At 34.8% G+C, this 17,274-nt stretch overlaps 1 protein-coding gene across 1 annotated transcript in view; it reads right to left on the bottom strand.

Annotated features, from left to right (window-relative positions):
- Rasa1 (RAS p21 protein activator 1) overlaps positions 1 to 17,274 on the bottom strand; it is a 112,184-nt gene that overhangs the window by 24,178 nt on the left and 70,732 nt on the right. The window contains exons 8-11 of the mRNA XM_008839420.3: positions 16,320 to 16,470; positions 11,047 to 11,125; positions 2,883 to 3,003; positions 2,064 to 2,220 (exon numbers count right to left, since the gene is read on the bottom strand). Coding sequence (XP_008837642.1) covers positions 2,064 to 2,220; positions 2,883 to 3,003; positions 11,047 to 11,125; positions 16,320 to 16,470 — 508 coding nt within the window. The remainder of the gene's footprint in view (positions 1 to 2,063; positions 2,221 to 2,882; positions 3,004 to 11,046; positions 11,126 to 16,319; positions 16,471 to 17,274) is intronic.

Below are 17,274 nucleotides of genomic sequence, written 5' to 3'. Positions count from 1 at the left end.
TTTTTTTTTTTCTTGTCGTTCTCAGAATTCTTTAACATTTGAGAGCTTGATTATATTATGTACATTTACTTGGGCAGAATCTGATGGGTGACGTTTTAAAATACTGTTTTAGGTAATTTTATTCTCTCCAGGTTTGAAAGTTTTCAGTTATCTTCTTCAATAAGCTTTCTACACCTCTGGCATTGCCAAGTCCCTACTGAATCCCAATAACCTGAATCCTTGCACATTTAATTCTGTCACAAATTTCCTATAAGCTTTATTCATCACTCATCATTTCTACAACTATATATTATTAAATAATTTTAGAGATTTTTAAATCAATTATGCTACTGATGCTTTCCAGCATTTTTCATTTCAGATCCAGGGTATGTTTGATTTTTGAAAATTACTTCATTCTTCCTATTACTTTTCTCTAACAAGATGCTCTAAGTATAGCTTAGTGCTAAGTGGAAAGTCCTAGGACTGGTCCCCAGGACCAAAGAGGGTGGGGTGGGGAAAGAACTCAGATAAGCATTAAGGAGGGGAAACAAACATAAAGCCTTCAGGTAAGCACCAAGAAGAGGGAACAAGGAAAAAAGGGAAGAAAAAACTGAGAGAAGCACTAAGGAGCACAGGTGCCTCAAATAAGTATCCATGGGGACTAGGTCTCAGATGTGACATAATTGTTCTTAAGGTTTTCTAAAATTCATTTTCTTTTAAAAAGCCATTCTGAATTTTGTGCCTGTGAATTTACACATATTAAGTCTACATGGTCAAATTATAGTACTCTATTTTCTCCACTAGGCAAGGTCATGATTTCCTGAAAGTACTTGATGCTTGCTAACATATAACAGTGTCTGCACAATGAAGGATTGGTATTTATTCCAGTTTTGTAATCTAGCTTTGTTCGTGCCTGTCTTTCCGATCTAGTCAGGCTGTTTAATCACTGATCTTGCAGTCGCTATCATTCATCCATGCTTACTGGCCTGGAATACTTGCTTGGTATTCGATTTTACCACAGCAGTAATGAGTTCCAAAGCAAAGACTTGTACTTAATTTCTCTGTCCTAGCCCCTGAGGTAGAAATTTCATCATGCTATGTTTCTTGAAACAGGGGGGTGGGGGGGTGTTCCTGGCTGACAGGCAACTGCTAAGGCTGATGGTTCATATATTTATAGCCACAGGACTTCTAAAATCTCAGGTAGACTTTAGGACCATATTATAGTTGGTTGTAGCACAGACTGAAACATGAGTCTATCTCACTGAGATCTTGGGTCTCCACCTAAAGATGGATTGGTTTAGAAGCACTGTTTATGGGCAGTGGAGTGGAAGAAAGGGCCAATAGCAATATGAATTTCTTTGTGACAGTCCTAACCAGGTTCTAAGTCTAAAGCCTACACTTGATTCTTACTGCACCAAGCAGAAGGCAGTTTCAGTCCTTTTATTTTAGAATAATTCCTTCTACAAAGTATTTGTGTTTAGAAAAGTAAGGAGGATTATCAAGGTCAAATGAATTAATGAAATACTTCAATAGAGAAGTAAAGGCAATTGGTTTTGAGCAAAAATCCAGATATAATAAAAAGCTAGATTTGCCTCATAATGCTCAGAGTAAGTTTATTTTTTAAAACCTTGAAATCAATGTAAGAAAAAAATAACTTCAAATCTGCATATATTTTGATCCATAACCACTACTGAAAAATGCCTACAGAGTTAAAAGAATTAAGTGTACCCAGTACTGTTCAATGCACTGAATTAACAAAGAATGTGGTAAAAATCAGGATGTTAAAAGGGCCCAAATAATGTTCCTCTCCTCTAAAGACTGTTGGCAATGGAAGAGAGAAAACATACCATATTCACAGTAAGATCAAGTCCTACTGTTGAGTGTCATTCCAGAGAGTTCTACCTAATAGAACTTTACGCATAGGTTAGTCAAAAATATAGAGTATAAAAATTACCCTAAAAAGTAAATCTGACAATTTTAAATGATTTCATGCTCTTAAAATAGGTTATGCTTCAATACAGTCTGGAAACGTCTGCTTTTATTATTAAAACAAAAACAGTTTACATGGAAAACTAATTTCTTACCTGCCAAAGAGACTATCATGAACAACATAGACAGAACACACACTGAGATCTATTAATCCTTTTGGTTTTGTAGCTCGTTTTTCACTTTCAAAATAAATAAGTTGGGCATCACTGCCCTCTAAGATAAAATACAAATTTTTCCAACGTTTTCCTTTGCCTGTTGAAAAATTATGAAGTCATATTTTCAGAATTAAAAAATTAAATATACTTCACTTTTATTCCAGGCTTAAACAATACATCAGTCCTTATATAATTACAAAAATGCCTATACATTGTAGAAAAATGCTTTTTGTCATTATTGTTTGTTTTAATGAATGACAGTGTTCATGAGAATACCTTAACTATATCTTCAAAGATTTCATTTTGATAAAATTTTCAAAATTCTTACTTTGGAGTAATTATTTCCCAATCTTAAGGAAAAAAATTTCCACTAAACACTACCCACACCCATTCCCTCAATCCCTTAATATCTAATTGAGGTAGATCTACAAAATTAAATTAAAACATCAATATCATGAATGCCAAATGCCATAGGGGTTTCTCAGGGAGAGGAGATAAAGAGCACTGGACTAACTCAAGATCCAGTGACAAACTTAGAAGAATATAGGGTTGGTTCCCCCCCAAAAAAAACCTTGGTTAGAAATGTGAACTTAATATACATGAATTCTAAATTTTGAATGATGTTCATATATAAGCTCGAAACAGGTACCTAGAGGTACCAGTTTCTAATCAAAACAACTGACTATAAATCATAGTAAGTTTTGCATTTAATATTTGTAATGACCGTGAAATGGTTAACATTCTTAAAAGTTCACTTACCCTTCTTTAGAAGATAACCTTTCTTAACAATATTTTTGTAAAAAGCATCCTTTGTTTTACGACGAATTGTATTATAGATTTCCTTCCCATCCACTGTATCATTAAGTACTTGTTCTTGATCCTGAATTTTAAAAAATAGATATTTTATGATCTTTTGATGAAAGTGAAGTAAAAATATACCAAACCACTAAAAACTAGATATTTCTAATACTAAAATCTAGACATAAATGTCTTCCATAGAATTCTCAGGGGCTGAAGAGACGGTTCAGCAGTTAATAGTATTCGCTGCTTTTGCAGAAGACCCACGTTTGATTCCTAGCATCCAATGGAGTTAACAACCATCTATACCTGTAGTTCCAGGGGATCCAATGTATCTCTGGCCTCTGTGGGTATTGCACAACATGAGTACAATTACATACATGCAATGCAGGCAAAGCACTAATACACATAAATTATAAATTTATAAATAAATAAATAAATTCTCAGATTTTCTTAGCATTTCTCAAGCACACGGACAACATTCGCAGACAGTTTCCATACCATTTCTCAAGAACATGTCTCATGGACAACTCATGAGCTCTTTGCAAAACTACGGTGTGCCAGATAGCTTTAGTTATCAACTTGACACATCTAGGTTGAGGGAGCTTCAGATAGTGAGTGAACTGCCTCCATTGGACAGTTCTGTGGCCATGTCTGTGGGGCATTTTCTTGACTGCCGAATGATGTGGGAGGGCCCAGCCCACTGTGGGTGGTGCCACCCCTGGGCAGGTGGTCCTATATTAAGAAAGCAGGCTGAGCACAGGCCAAGGGGTGGGAGGGCTTAGCCCATGGTGGAGGTGCCATTCCTGGGCATGTGGGCCTGAGTTGCATAGGAAAGGTAGCTGAGTCAGGCTGAAGGAGCAGGGTCAGAAGCAGTGTTCTTTTGTGGTCTGTACTTCAGTTCCTGTCTTGGTTTTCCTTGATGATGAACTGTGAGCTAAATGCTTTCCTGCCCAAGTTGGTTTTGGTCAGTGCTTTTAATCACAGCAATAGAAAGCCAACTAGAACACATGGTCAATTATATTTTAAGGCACATGATATTTTGGAAGTGTCTATTTATCTCAGCATAACTGCCAAATTAGGAAGCAATGTGAATATAAAGCAAATTTGTGTTTGTTCATGTTCTACATCTATGATACACAGTAAGTGAAGACAGAAAACTATCAGTCGATTAAGACACAAGATAATATATATTCTGACCCCAGCCATAACAGCTCCCTAGGTTCTCCAAGTGTGTGATAGACTGTACCCATACCTCCACACCTGGCATTTCTAATTGATCTGATTTAAGATAATTTTCCTTCTACTGTATTTCACGACTTTGTCTTGCTTCAGTATGTCTGATGGACACTTCAGGAGTCAAGTTCAAGTCTTTTTTTAAAGTTGAAACACTGTATTTGTATATTTCTTTTTTATTTGGTATGTTTAAAACTATGCTACATTTTTAGGTCCATGGGTTTTTATATGTGTCACTGATGAAGTGTGATATATTCTGAATTCCAATTTCCCCATAAGCCCTAAGATTTTTTTGCAACACACACATTTTTAGGAATGCATATAACACAACTGATATTAATTGCCAAAACACTACGGATTTTCATTATCACATTTCTATTTTGGGACATTCTGTTGTTTCATTTCTTACTCAGCAATTATTCCTCAACAGAGTAACAGTAAGAAATAGAGGCATTAATTACATGACAGAAGTGGCAAACTATGGCACACATGCCAGTTGTTACCTGTTTTTGTTGTTGTTGTTTTGTGATATTGTGGTTTGAACCTAGGACTTTGTGCTTGTTAGTCAAGTGCACTACTCCTCAGTTATATCACCAGCCACCCTACCCCCAACCCAGTCACCTGCTTTTGCACATTAAGTTTTACTGAACAAAAAACATGATCATTACCCAATATATTGTCTGTAGTTGTTTTCAGCTGCCAAGGCAGAGTTGGGTATTTGAGATAGATTGGTCATGACTCCTAAAATATTTACTGTCTGGCCATTCATAGAAATGCTTTGACCATCTCTGGTAAAAAGAGAAGGATGTGAGAGTGAAAAAATCCTGTGTATTGGCTCTATCTTTGTTTTGTGTTTGTTTTTGTTTTTTTTAAATGTATTGCCAGGTATTTATTCTTATAAAGGATAAAAGGGCATTTTTGTAAGCTTTCATTAGACACAGCTGATTAAATTTTAGAGTTTTAAATTTTTTGCTATGAATGGTAAGTAGAAAAATAAAAAGGACAGGGAAAATGTCTGGCATTTACCAGAAGAATGAGAAGGTAAATTTATAGAAATAGCTGGACTCTAAATCCTCTTGTCAGCAATACTGATTTTGATGATCATACCTCTTACTATGACATACTTAATGAATATTCTCAAAAATCAAGAATCAGTGAGCAGGCCAGGTATGGTGGCATAAGCCTTTAATTCTAGCATTCAAAGAGGTAGAGGCAGGCAGATCTGTGAATTCCAGGCCAGCTGGGGTTACACATACAGTCAAACTCTGTCTCAACAACAAAAAACAAAACAAAAAGGAAAACAAACAAAAAACAGTAAACCACAGTATTTCTAAAAAGATAAATAGGGAAATATGAACCATGTGTAGTGTCACAGCCTATAATAACAGCATCTAGGAGGCTGAGGCAGGAAGATCCTGAATTCAAGGCCAGCAAGGCTACAAAATGAGTTCTAAACAAATTCTGTCTCAAACAACAACAAAAAACAACCCTAACCAATGTGTGTGCACAGATGGGCGCACATGGGTATGTGTGTAGTATCCTTATCTAGTCAGTCATTTATGAGGGAGGATATCATCATGCACTGTTATGTGACAAGAGCATGGACTGCCCTACTGTGATAAATAGAAATTATAACATGCCTTAAATTGTTGTTTTACACCATATTTATTATTGTGATTTTGTAAGCAAATGTTAACATGTTGTATAAAAAGGTATTTGAGGGAAAACATTAATAAAGAAAAAAGTCACAGAAGTGAATATTCTAACTGGTATTTGTAAATATACAAAATATTTTACACTTAAAAAGAACACTGTTCAACAAAATGGTCTTCAAGGTTTTCAAAAGTATAAATTTTGATAAAAGTATAAGAAAACTAAAACCCAGTAGTAATATTTAAATTCTGCCATCAGTATTGCATCTGTAAGAACCAGAATAGTTTAAAAGCAGGTCTTATTACAAGGCAGGTTATGTTCCAAATGCTTGTAGAAAAGCTGAAGGACAGTTAGCTACGTTCAAAAACTGCTCATTTCAGAGAACCAAGACTATACAGCAGGGCAATACAGAACAAAAAACTGCTATACTTAAGCACTTACAACATCTATATTTGGGGATTAATCCTTTTTTCTTAATTCCTTAAGTATATAAAAAAATTTAAATGCTAAAATAGATCCAGATGGTAGATAGTAATGACTACATCTCTAGTTAACAAAAATTTGTATTCATCAATTTCTGTTTCAGTGGTGATGCTACTTATTAACTTCACAGTGGTGCATTCTTGCCATTTAAGATATGCTATATTAATATTTGGCTTTAAATATATGATTTCAAGAAAATTTATTTTTAACTTTTCGTGCGCGCGCGCGCGCGCGCGCGTGTGTGTGTGTGTGTGTGTGTATGTGTGTGCATGTGCGCGCGCATGGGCATGTGAAGGCCAGAGGTCAAAGTCAGATGTTTTCCTCAATCTCTCTCCACATTAGTCTTTAAGAGTGTCTCTCACTGAATTTTGAACTGACTGATTCATCTAGACTTGACTGGCAGGCAAGCTCCAAAGATTCCTTCTTTCTCTACAGTTTTGTGCCACCATACCAGTTTTTTAATGTGATGCTGGGGGATCAAGCTTACATAGCAAGCACTTTACTGAGTGAACCATCTACCTAGTCTTTATTCGCATATTTTTAAAATTAAATCAAGGCATACTGAACTACAAATCATGAAGGATTCTAGTATCTTACAAGAGATTATGAGTAACTTCACTTTCCCTCCTGTAATAAAGCACAGGATAATAGAAGGGCATGTTTATTTATGTTCATTATCTTGACCCACTGTCTACATAGTTTTGAACAAAGAGAACCTCAGACCTTCTATATTTCTCCCTAAGAGTAATAAATGAGAGCCTGATAGTCACTGAGCCAAGAAGGTTCCAGAAGCAAGACTTCAATTACAAATTCTGACTTTGTTACTCAGTCGCTAGGAAAACAACATTTAATAAGCCAATAAATGTCTGCTGTTAGTCAGGTGCTGTTCTAGTTCTTATTATATCTCACTGAACAAATCAAAGATCATACAATTTAAGTTCTAATTAGGGAAAGAGTCAATAAACATTAAGTTCATTGTAAATTAGATTAAGTGCTTGGCAAAGTAGAGGAAGTTGTCTTAAGTAAATCTCATTGTGAAGCTTTTTTTTTTCCCCAAAAAACTTGAATAACAAAAGGTGAGTAGATTTCTGAAGGAAAGCTAGGTCAAAGATCCTAAGGAAGAAAAGAACCTTGAGCTTATATTTAAAAAAGCAAATAGGACTAAAGAAAAGTATGAATTCAAGTAACAGGACAGTAGAAAGGTAAGCTGAGAGAACTGAGATGCCGGTGTAGGGATCTTGTATGCCACCAAAGGGATTATTAATTTTATCCTGAAATACTCAACATCAGTTAAACAGGAATGGATCTAACTCAGGTTTTACATGGATCCCTATAACTGGTATGTGGTATAAGGGGACAAAGGTCAAAACAATAAAATAAGTCATTTTTTTATGGTGTTCATATTCTAGATGCATGTTCCCAAAAGAACAGACATGAAGAATTGGAAAAAAAGAATCAAGGATGACAATGTCTTTAGGAAATTTATTTAGCCTTTCTACTCTTTATTTATAAAATAAGTATAATTATACTGTCAACTTCACTATTATTATATATAAAAAGTACCTAAAACATATTTGAAAATACATTTTTAAATTTTCAGTGTGGGTCCCTTGGTCTGGACTCAGGTTGTTAGGCTTGGATCTGAACTCAGATTGTCAGGCTTGGGTCCGGAGTGCCTCTACCCACTGGGCCATTTTACTAGACCTGAAAATGTTAATCTATTGTGGAGTAGGTTGTTGCAAATGCCTCCTTTTTCCTCTGGTTCCTTTCTCATGAAAGGACTTGGTTGTTTCTGTTTCAGCTCATGTCTGGGTATATAGGGTGACATGGGGAGGGGGTCTGATCTTTTTTGTTAGTAGTTTGTTCATTAGTAAAAGGATATTACTAGCCTCTATGTTTTCTAGTAGACTCCTAATGAAAGAACAGGTAAATGTTTTGACTCTTCAAACCTCTGCTGAAAGCTATTTTCATTCCAGGACCAACACAGTATATATGACTAACATTTAATTGACTGTGTAAAAATAAAATTATTTTGTAATCTAATATTTATATAATATATAAACATATAATTGTTACCTTACAATACTTTATCATAACTTGAGACATTCAACACTTTGTAGGCATTTTTTACAAAGGACAGCAATTTAAGATTTCTTTAGTTATAAAATGGTAACACAAAAGTGAGGCATTCTAAATAATAGAAAGCAATTCTCATACTAAAGGTTTGCTAGACATTACATGCTTACTTTCCTAACTGTAAAAAATTAAATTAGAAAATTACAAGGATAAATGCAGGATGAAATCATTTATCATTTAATTTCTAAACAAAATTTAAGGATTTCTGAAACAAACTAGAATAATTACTAACTCAATTAGCTACTGCAGAACTAAGGCTACAGCGTGACAGGATCTGTATTAACCCTAATGAAAGACCCACAGCAGTACTTTCTAGAAAACATAAACTACATGAGGTTATTTTTAAAAAATGAATGTTTACACACGTAGTACTCAAAACAATAAACAAAGTCTGTCAGACCGCCAACAAAAATGATACATCGATGATGACTACAGTTATTAGAAGGCAAGAGAAATTGAAACTTAAGATTAAGTTTCTCTGAAGAGTAGAGAATCATTCAATTAATATTCATAAACTATCTAATGCCATATCCTACTTGAGGCAGGGGAAAAATTCATAGGAGAAAAATAAAGGGAGATATATGAAACTGTCCCAAGAGTATAACCCTTAAATTTATATTTAACTTCAGAGTAATGCAGTAACTGCAAAGAGGTGTAGATGCAAACCACTTGTAATTAACTAACTTTTTTGGGAGAGAAAATCTAGAAACTTAAGACAATACAAAGATTGGATCACTTCAGAAGAGAACCTAAACCTCTTCATAATCTTTCCTTATATCTCCACAATGCCATCCATTTTCAAAGGAAAATTCTATTTTTGTTTGATTGTTTCCTTTTTGTTGTTGTTTAGAGACAGGGTCTCCCTGACTATCCTGGAACTTCCAGTGTAAACGAAAGTGGCCTCCCACTTGCAGAAGTCATTCTTCTTGCCTCTGTCCCGAGTGGGATTACAATGCATACACCACCACATCCTGCTGGAAAATTCTTAGAAGCACCTTTCTAAAAGATTTATTTTATATGCATGAGTGTTTTGCCTGCATGTATGTAGGTGTACCACATGCCCACAAACAATGCCCACAGAGACCAGAAGAGAGTGTCGAATCCCCTGAAATGAGTTACAGACAATTGTTAGTTAGTGTGGGTGCTGGGAACAGAACACAGGTCCTCCACTGAGCCATTTCTTCAGCTCTAGAAGCGCCTTTTTCTAACGTTTGCTACATCCTTTCCCTACCACACCTCAGAAAGGCTAATCATTCTTTATGTTAAACAATCAACATGTAACAGTCTCTTTTGCTGAATCACATTTCTCGGGTCTTGCACATCAGGTGCTACCACTCTACCCCAACCCATCACTCATTGTCTTTTCACTCTTTACTTGAGTGTACAGACATGGTGTCCCATGGTAAAACTATAGGCAAATTAATAAAAAAAAGTTTAAGCCTTTTTGGTCTTAATCCTCCTCTAGCATTTTTTATTTTCTTATCAATCTTACCTACATAAGTCTGGCTGTGATTTAACTGTGCCATCTCAACTTTTGCCTCAAAAAAAAAAAAAAAAAAAAATTCATTCCTTCCCAAGTGCTACTTGGATTCTGTCTTCACTATCACTATTATCTTCAAGAAGCTAGCAAGTGCTATAAGACAGGTTAGCAACCCAGGTCTGGAGAGGCCAAAGGCCCATGTTGGAAACTCACTACTGATGTGTAACTGAATTGACAATACAGCAAACTGCTTTGTAAATATCTATGTTTATATCCATAGACAAAGGCTGTTCCAAGCCTTAATAGGAGAAGCCTCTGCTTACAGTGAATGGTGGCAAATGCAGACACTCATGAGTGATCATGACAGAGAATAAATCATGATTACAGGCTCAGCATTAAACAAAATATATCACTCTAAGACTCAAGGAACATTGTAGAAGAGGAGCAGGATTTGTGTAAAAACTGGAAGGTGATGAGCTGCAACATGCCAATCTCTAGATTCAATGCAACCATTGCAATCATTAACTCAACAACTGTAATTACCTGCACTGAGCCCACATAAGACCAGTCCCAGCAATAATTGGTCATAGAAGAGGGAGGGGCTCACCAGGCCCTACTACTATTGGCTATGGATAGATTCTGGGAAAGGGGAAATCACTATCTTAGTTCACCCCTGCTGAACCCACCAAGCTCCAAGAGATAGCTCCAAACCCATGGTTACCAGTAGGCATTGATTAAATTCAGTGAGTCACAAAACAAATACATAGACATGAACATGAGAGAGATGTTTGTAAAGTAGATGGTGGAGGGGGTGAGAGGGTGAGAGAGTGAGAGGGTAGGAGGGAGGTAGGGAGCAAGAATGCTCATTATGCATTGCATATTATAGGAAACTGTTTACAAACAAATTTAATAAAAATAAATTTAACCCAAAAAAAGGTACCAAGAAGTGACTTAAAATTATCTAGAATGAACATAAATGAAACTGGAAAATTTCTTACAATTCATTTTCTAAAGGAAGCTAAGTAATCCATAGTTTAAATTTTACCTAGTTTTAACTGCAGGAATACCTTATAAGCATCACCAAAATGATTTCTAAAATGAGATAGAATTACTGCAAGAAAGAAAGATAACACTGACCTGCATTGGTACAGGTTCCTTAAGATAATACCCTTCGACAATCTGTTCTTTTCGATAGTGATCTATGATGTCCCCAATACTGTTAAAATAAAAACGATTAACTGACATCATTTGTCTTACATTAAAAATATCAATCTCTTAAAATACAAGTAAACTCTGTTAAAGGTTTATCTATTCATAAGTAGTTTTACATAGCATAGAATCTAAACATATCCACAGAATAAATGATCATATTAGGCACATGAAAAACAAGAATGTTCCCAATACAGGTTTACAGGTCAGAATACATAAGTCAAAGATTCTGCTTCCCACATATGTCACCTAAACAGCCAAGTCAGTGATGCTTGACTGCATACTTGGAGGGTGACCAGTGAGAAAATGAGTTCAGTTGTTTTGTGTTTTTCAATAGCAGCCATTCAGAGATATTAAGAATATTTGAATAGCTGAGAGAAACAGAATTTATTTAGCAAGTGTTAAACTAAGAAAGTTTATCAGCAAAACATTTATATATTTGCTTTCGTATAAGATGTCATTGTATCATACAATACCACACGAACAGTAAAACAGTAAAAAAGTAGAAGCCCAAAAGCAAAGAAAAGAAAAAAGAAAACACCAGGAGCTATTTTTGCCTGTATAACTGTCATTGTGCCAGGAAAGGATTGGATTCTTTTAATTACAAAGCACCACCAATTTTTCTACATATCTGAGAAATATTACTAACAAAACTGAAAGAAAAAAATGATATAACATAAATTTTAGCATGCCAGAAAATATTTTTTGTAATACATAAAAGTATGTTCTGTAATTAATAAGTCAAATTAATGTCTTGAATATTTAAATTCTGGAATTTTAAATTTTTCATTTAATATACTAAAGGTTTAAGTATTTTCGAGACACTTAAACATGTCTCCAAAAGGCTCTTGTTTAACCTGATAATTTATTTTTTCCATAATTCTTACTATGTATGTTTTGTGTGTTATATTTAAATTAATTATACCACAAAATTGAATGTAACATTCAAAAATGAAACATAAGACTTAAAAAGTATATAAATATTTAGCACAAGACAGAGTGAAACTAGGCAAATTATCTTAAAAGGATATGGGAGAAGCTAGGGATGGCTCAGTGGTTAATAGCACATGTTGATCTTCAAATACTCACATCAGGTGGCTCACAACCAGAACTCCAGCATCAGAGGATCTAATGCCCTCATCTGATCTCTGTAGGCACCCACATTCATGTGCACAGGCACACACACACACACACACACACACAAATTAAAAATAAAATCCTTAATTTAGAAATTAAAAAGTTGAACAGAGGTTATGTTGTATGGGTGGATAAAGCTGCTCCTAGAAGTCATAGGTTATTAAATTGGAATTATAGTGCCAAGGGTGGGCTACCTCTCCTTTGAGGCCCCCCAAAACACAGAGGCTACCAGAACTGTTGTTAGTTGCCAACCAGAGCTGCATGGTAAGACCCTGAAGGCACCACTCTGTGGTTCTAAGATAGAAATCAAGTGGGAAATGAGCTGGAAGCTTCTTCCCTACTATGCAGTTCTTGGTGCCACAAAATGCTATGCAAGTTGCTGGCAAGAAACATCACTGAATGTCAGCTATTGCCCCTTTGTGCTATTCTAGTGACCCTCCAAGCAAGATATGCCCACTAGTAATGACTGTTATAGGGGTAAACCAACCATTTTCTGATTGGATTTAAGGCCTTCTTCATGGGAGGAAATTCTAACTGGTACTGTAAACCTGGACAAAAGCAAAATGCTGGAGATGTCAGAGACTCCTAAGCTACTGCTATTGTTTTGCTAAATGGACATGATGTGCCATACAGTTTACCTTCTAGCCAGGTGTGATGGTGCACATCTTTAACCCCAGCACTTAGGACACAGAGCAGGTGGATTTCTGTGAGGTCCAACACAGCATAGTCTACACAGTAAGTTCTAGGCCAGCCAGTGCTACATAGTGAGACTTTTTGTCTAGCAAATATAAAAAAAAAAAAATTGCCCTCTAAGTAATTGTGTTCATGCTCATAGACAAATACTGCTGTCAGCTCTGGTCAGAAAACTTTCTTTTTACAGTGCATAGCAATTATAGCAGAGACTCATAACTGATCAAAGGTCTGAAAATAAGTGACTGTTGAATGTTCAGCGATAAATGGGACATCTCTATCACCTTCTCTCCAAGGCTCTGTAGAAAAGGGGGCAGAATGAATATTAGAACTTGAAAAAAGAGTGGACTGTTATGAAACACTGTCTTCCACAGTCACTGCACTCCTGAATTCTCAGCAACTATGATTACCTGTATACCACCTGCACATGACTGAACCTGTCAACATCCTGATGTGGAGAAGGAAGGGGCTGAAGAGAACCCAACCCACCCTGAGATTCTACATGGCACTTAGTTGACTCCTGGAGGAAGGAGAGACATTTTCTTCAGTTGTAGCCAGTGGGAAGATGCTTATTTATGAAACAAGAAATTTCTAAAGACACTATGTACTATGTAATTTTAATTTAGTATACACTACATAAAACTGTGCCTCTCTCTTCTTGAGCCCTAGACAAGTGTTAACAATCTTCAGTGTTTGACTAAAATCCTTCTCAAATTATCTAAATGACACTTTTCTTGGTGATTTCCATAAATATTTGTATTTTCTTAATATATTACAATCTGCACACCATCTTTACTAACTTATCTGAGCATAAACGATACAGAAATGGATTTTTTTTCCTTTGATGTGTACACAGTACATGAGCCACATAGTATACTTCACTAAGCAGATTAGTCAATAAATGTTTGCTGAATTCAATTTGATGCTGTGTCCCTTTTTTCCTAAAATCGTGAATATAGGAATGTCAAAAGTTATATATCAACAGTTACGTCATAAAACAACAACAACAAAAAATCTAATGGGGAAAAAGAATAGCATAGTATACTCTTGTTACGTTTACTGAAATTGCATATTCATTTCTAAACAATACATAGTAACAAGTGTGTCTTCCTCCAAATTAAGTTCCTAGGAATCACTAATAATACTAAAATGTAGTAGATATTTCCAAGAAAAATAGAAAAACTGCCATTTCCTGTGTATTAGTCATGTGATTCTGACCTTCTTTACTTTCTTAGAAATATATTTATTACTTCTAATTATTTATATGCAAGTGTGTCTTTTTGAGGGCACATGCATATGTGTGCAGGTCCAAAGAGGTCAGAGCATCAGATATCCCCAGAGTTAGAGTTACAGGCAAAGTCTGTGCGCCACCAACATATGTTCTCAGAACTGAACTCTGGTCCTCTGGCAGAGCAGAAAAGGCTCTTTTAATCATTGAGCTGTCTTCTCCAGCACTAATTTTACTTTCTTTTTATTATTTGTGTGACTTAAAATATAAATACAGATCATATCTTTAGTGTGACCTTAAAGAAAAGCATATAATATTGTGAAAATCCAGTTTTAATGTGCATGAAATCCTATTTCTTTGGTAGTTTTATCCTTCAGGCATTAAATGAATGCATTAGATTACTGTGTTTACTTTTAATTGTGTGTGTGTGTGTGTGTGTGTGTGTGTGTGTGTGTGTGTTTATACTATGTGTATGAGTATAGATATACATATTTCATGGCAAACATGTGGTAGTCGAAGGACAACTTTCTGGAGTTGGTTTTGTCCTTACATCAAGTTCATAGTTCTAGGGATCAGACTCAGGTTGTTAGGCTTTGCAGAAAAAGTGTTTTTACATTCTGAGCTATCTTGCTGGCCTTTGACTTTACTTTTTTTAAAATATTAAAATTAGAAACAATAAGATAGCTGAACTTTTTTTTTTTGAGTATTTCTCAGACAGAGTCTCCCTGTAGCCTCAGCTGTCCTAGAACTCACTAAGTAGACCAGGCTGGCCTTGAACTCACACAGATCTGCTTGCCTCTGCCTCTGCGTGCTGGGACTAAAGGTGAACACCCACCATACCAGGCAAGATTATCTGAACTTTTTAAGACCAGTATATCAATGGATAGTAAAAAAATCTGAAATTCAGATTTGGGAGAATGGTTGAGACCACTGTTATATTAAAATTTTTGCTAAGTCTTCATTCTGCAAACATTCTAAATGATTTTGTGAAAATTTGTAAAGAAATATCTTCAATTATTTCTTCTTGTTCTATTATAGTTTCTATAACAAAAGCTACCTTTATAAATCTTACTGAGAGTCTACAGTGTATAAAAAGGTTTTCCATCTTCATAGACATAGATATCCTAAAGAGGTTTAAGTCAAAACATTCTTGAAAACTTAAATAAATAAGCCTACGTAAATTATTACACCTTATAAACCTTCAATTTGGATACTTATTAACTCAGTTACAAATATGTTATTGATTTATAATTTTGTATGTTCCAAGTCTCCAGAAACCGTAACAATGGGAAAAACTAATTTCTGACAAATTCAAACTCTAGCAAGTTGGATTTTCAGTGAGAGCATCTAAAACCCAGATTATAACACAGAAGGTCTTCAGGCAGCTTAAAATGCAGTAAGCAAGAGTGGTGCCTAAACTCACATTTTCAATTTAATGTTTCATAACTGTCTACTTGACTTCTGATAAGCAAAAGGAAGATTTTATCTTTGGATTTTTGTTTTGTTTTCCAGATAAGCCAGCTGTTGGATTCTTATATACTCAAAATCTAGCTGGAATTAAGAGGAATTCCAATTGGGATGGAGAATATGGCAGTGTTATTAAGACATTAAGCAGGTCAATGTACTTTAAAACAGGTTTATCCCAGAGGTAAATAGGAGAGACTCCAGAATTACCAAATTTGGGAAAATTTTTCATCCAAAAATGGAGATTACTTTTTCTTTTACAGAAAAATACTGCCACTCACTCTACCACAGTTTCTTCTATTCATTTACTCACTTTCCTAAGCAAGCTACTAAAACTCAATGAATTTGGGGACAAGCCAAGTTTACTCAGAAGTTGAAAAATAGAAAACAATTATCACATTAAAAAATATTAATTTGAGAAAATAAATCTCATTCACAATGACATCTGTATAAATCTGAGGTTACTCCTAGGGAATTATATACAAATAGCTTGTGCATAAACATCTTATTAAACCACAAAGAATTTTGGAAGTTAGCAGGTTATGATTATTCTTGTTTGATACTATCTAAAGGATTCTCAGACATGATTACTACTGAAATATATTAGTAATTGAGAAAATTTGTATACTGATTTCAATATTTTTACCAACACTAAAAGATAACAAATAGTTTCATGATTTACCTGTTGTAGTATCGGCCTCCCATCATAAACTGATTGTTTGGTGTTGGGCATATTTTGAATCGCTGAATATTTTCATTGGTTCGGAAATAAAGTGAATAATCACCAGGAGTATTATCTGAGGGCCTCACAAGAAAACTGCACACTTGGCCAACTGTAAAAATTAAGCTGTTAGTTTTATTCTCTAATCATCAAATCAAAGAAAAAAGATGCTAAGTAATACAATTAGAAAAAACATTGAAAGCCATCACTACATGTAAATTTTTATCATGAACTTTATTTAAGACAGTTTTTCCTATTTTCAGTGTATGATTCACAACCACTCATGTTGCTCATGGTGTATCTTACGAGCTTTATTTCATAAAAATACAGAAGAGAAATTTTTCAGCAGTAACTTCTAGTAATAATATCTATACCTGTCCTAACTCTCAATAACCTGACAGAGACAGTAACTGAAACTGCTACATTATATATAAATCTCTTAATAAGATTTTCAAAAGTTAAAAAAAAAAATCTAACTTTTCCTAAAAATAGTCTAGGCTTCATTTGGACTTCCAATTAATGATAAAAAAGCAATGACTGTAATAAAACAGAACAGTGTAAGGGCTTACAAAGATAGATTCAAAATACAGGTCTAATACTTTATTCAATAGGCATGCTGAAAAGACACATGGAAGCAAGTTTTAAAATTATTTTACTATCAATTTTAGAGAAGACAAATCTTCAATCGGTAATGACTTCATGTGTGCATGTTTTGGCCTTTTCTGTGGTTAAGAACTAATGGTAAAAAAAAAAATCAGGATTTGACTATCTCTTAGGAAAGCATGACTAACACAGTATCGTATGTAATTTTTAATAAAATTTTAGTAGTTTCAGTCATCTAGCCAAGTCTCTTGCTATTGAGTAACTTCATGTTCAACACAAAGTAAAAACTTCTTTATAGGATTCCATTTAATAC

The sequence above is a fragment of the Nannospalax galili genome, unplaced genomic scaffold, assembly GCF_000622305.1.
Source record: "Nannospalax galili isolate Female #2095 unplaced genomic scaffold, S.galili_v1.0 scaffold918, whole genome shotgun sequence".
Lineage (NCBI taxonomy): Eukaryota > Metazoa > Chordata > Mammalia > Rodentia > Spalacidae > Nannospalax > Nannospalax galili.
Note: the sequence above shows the minus strand (reverse complement) of the source record. Positions and strands in the feature narration are given on the sequence as shown.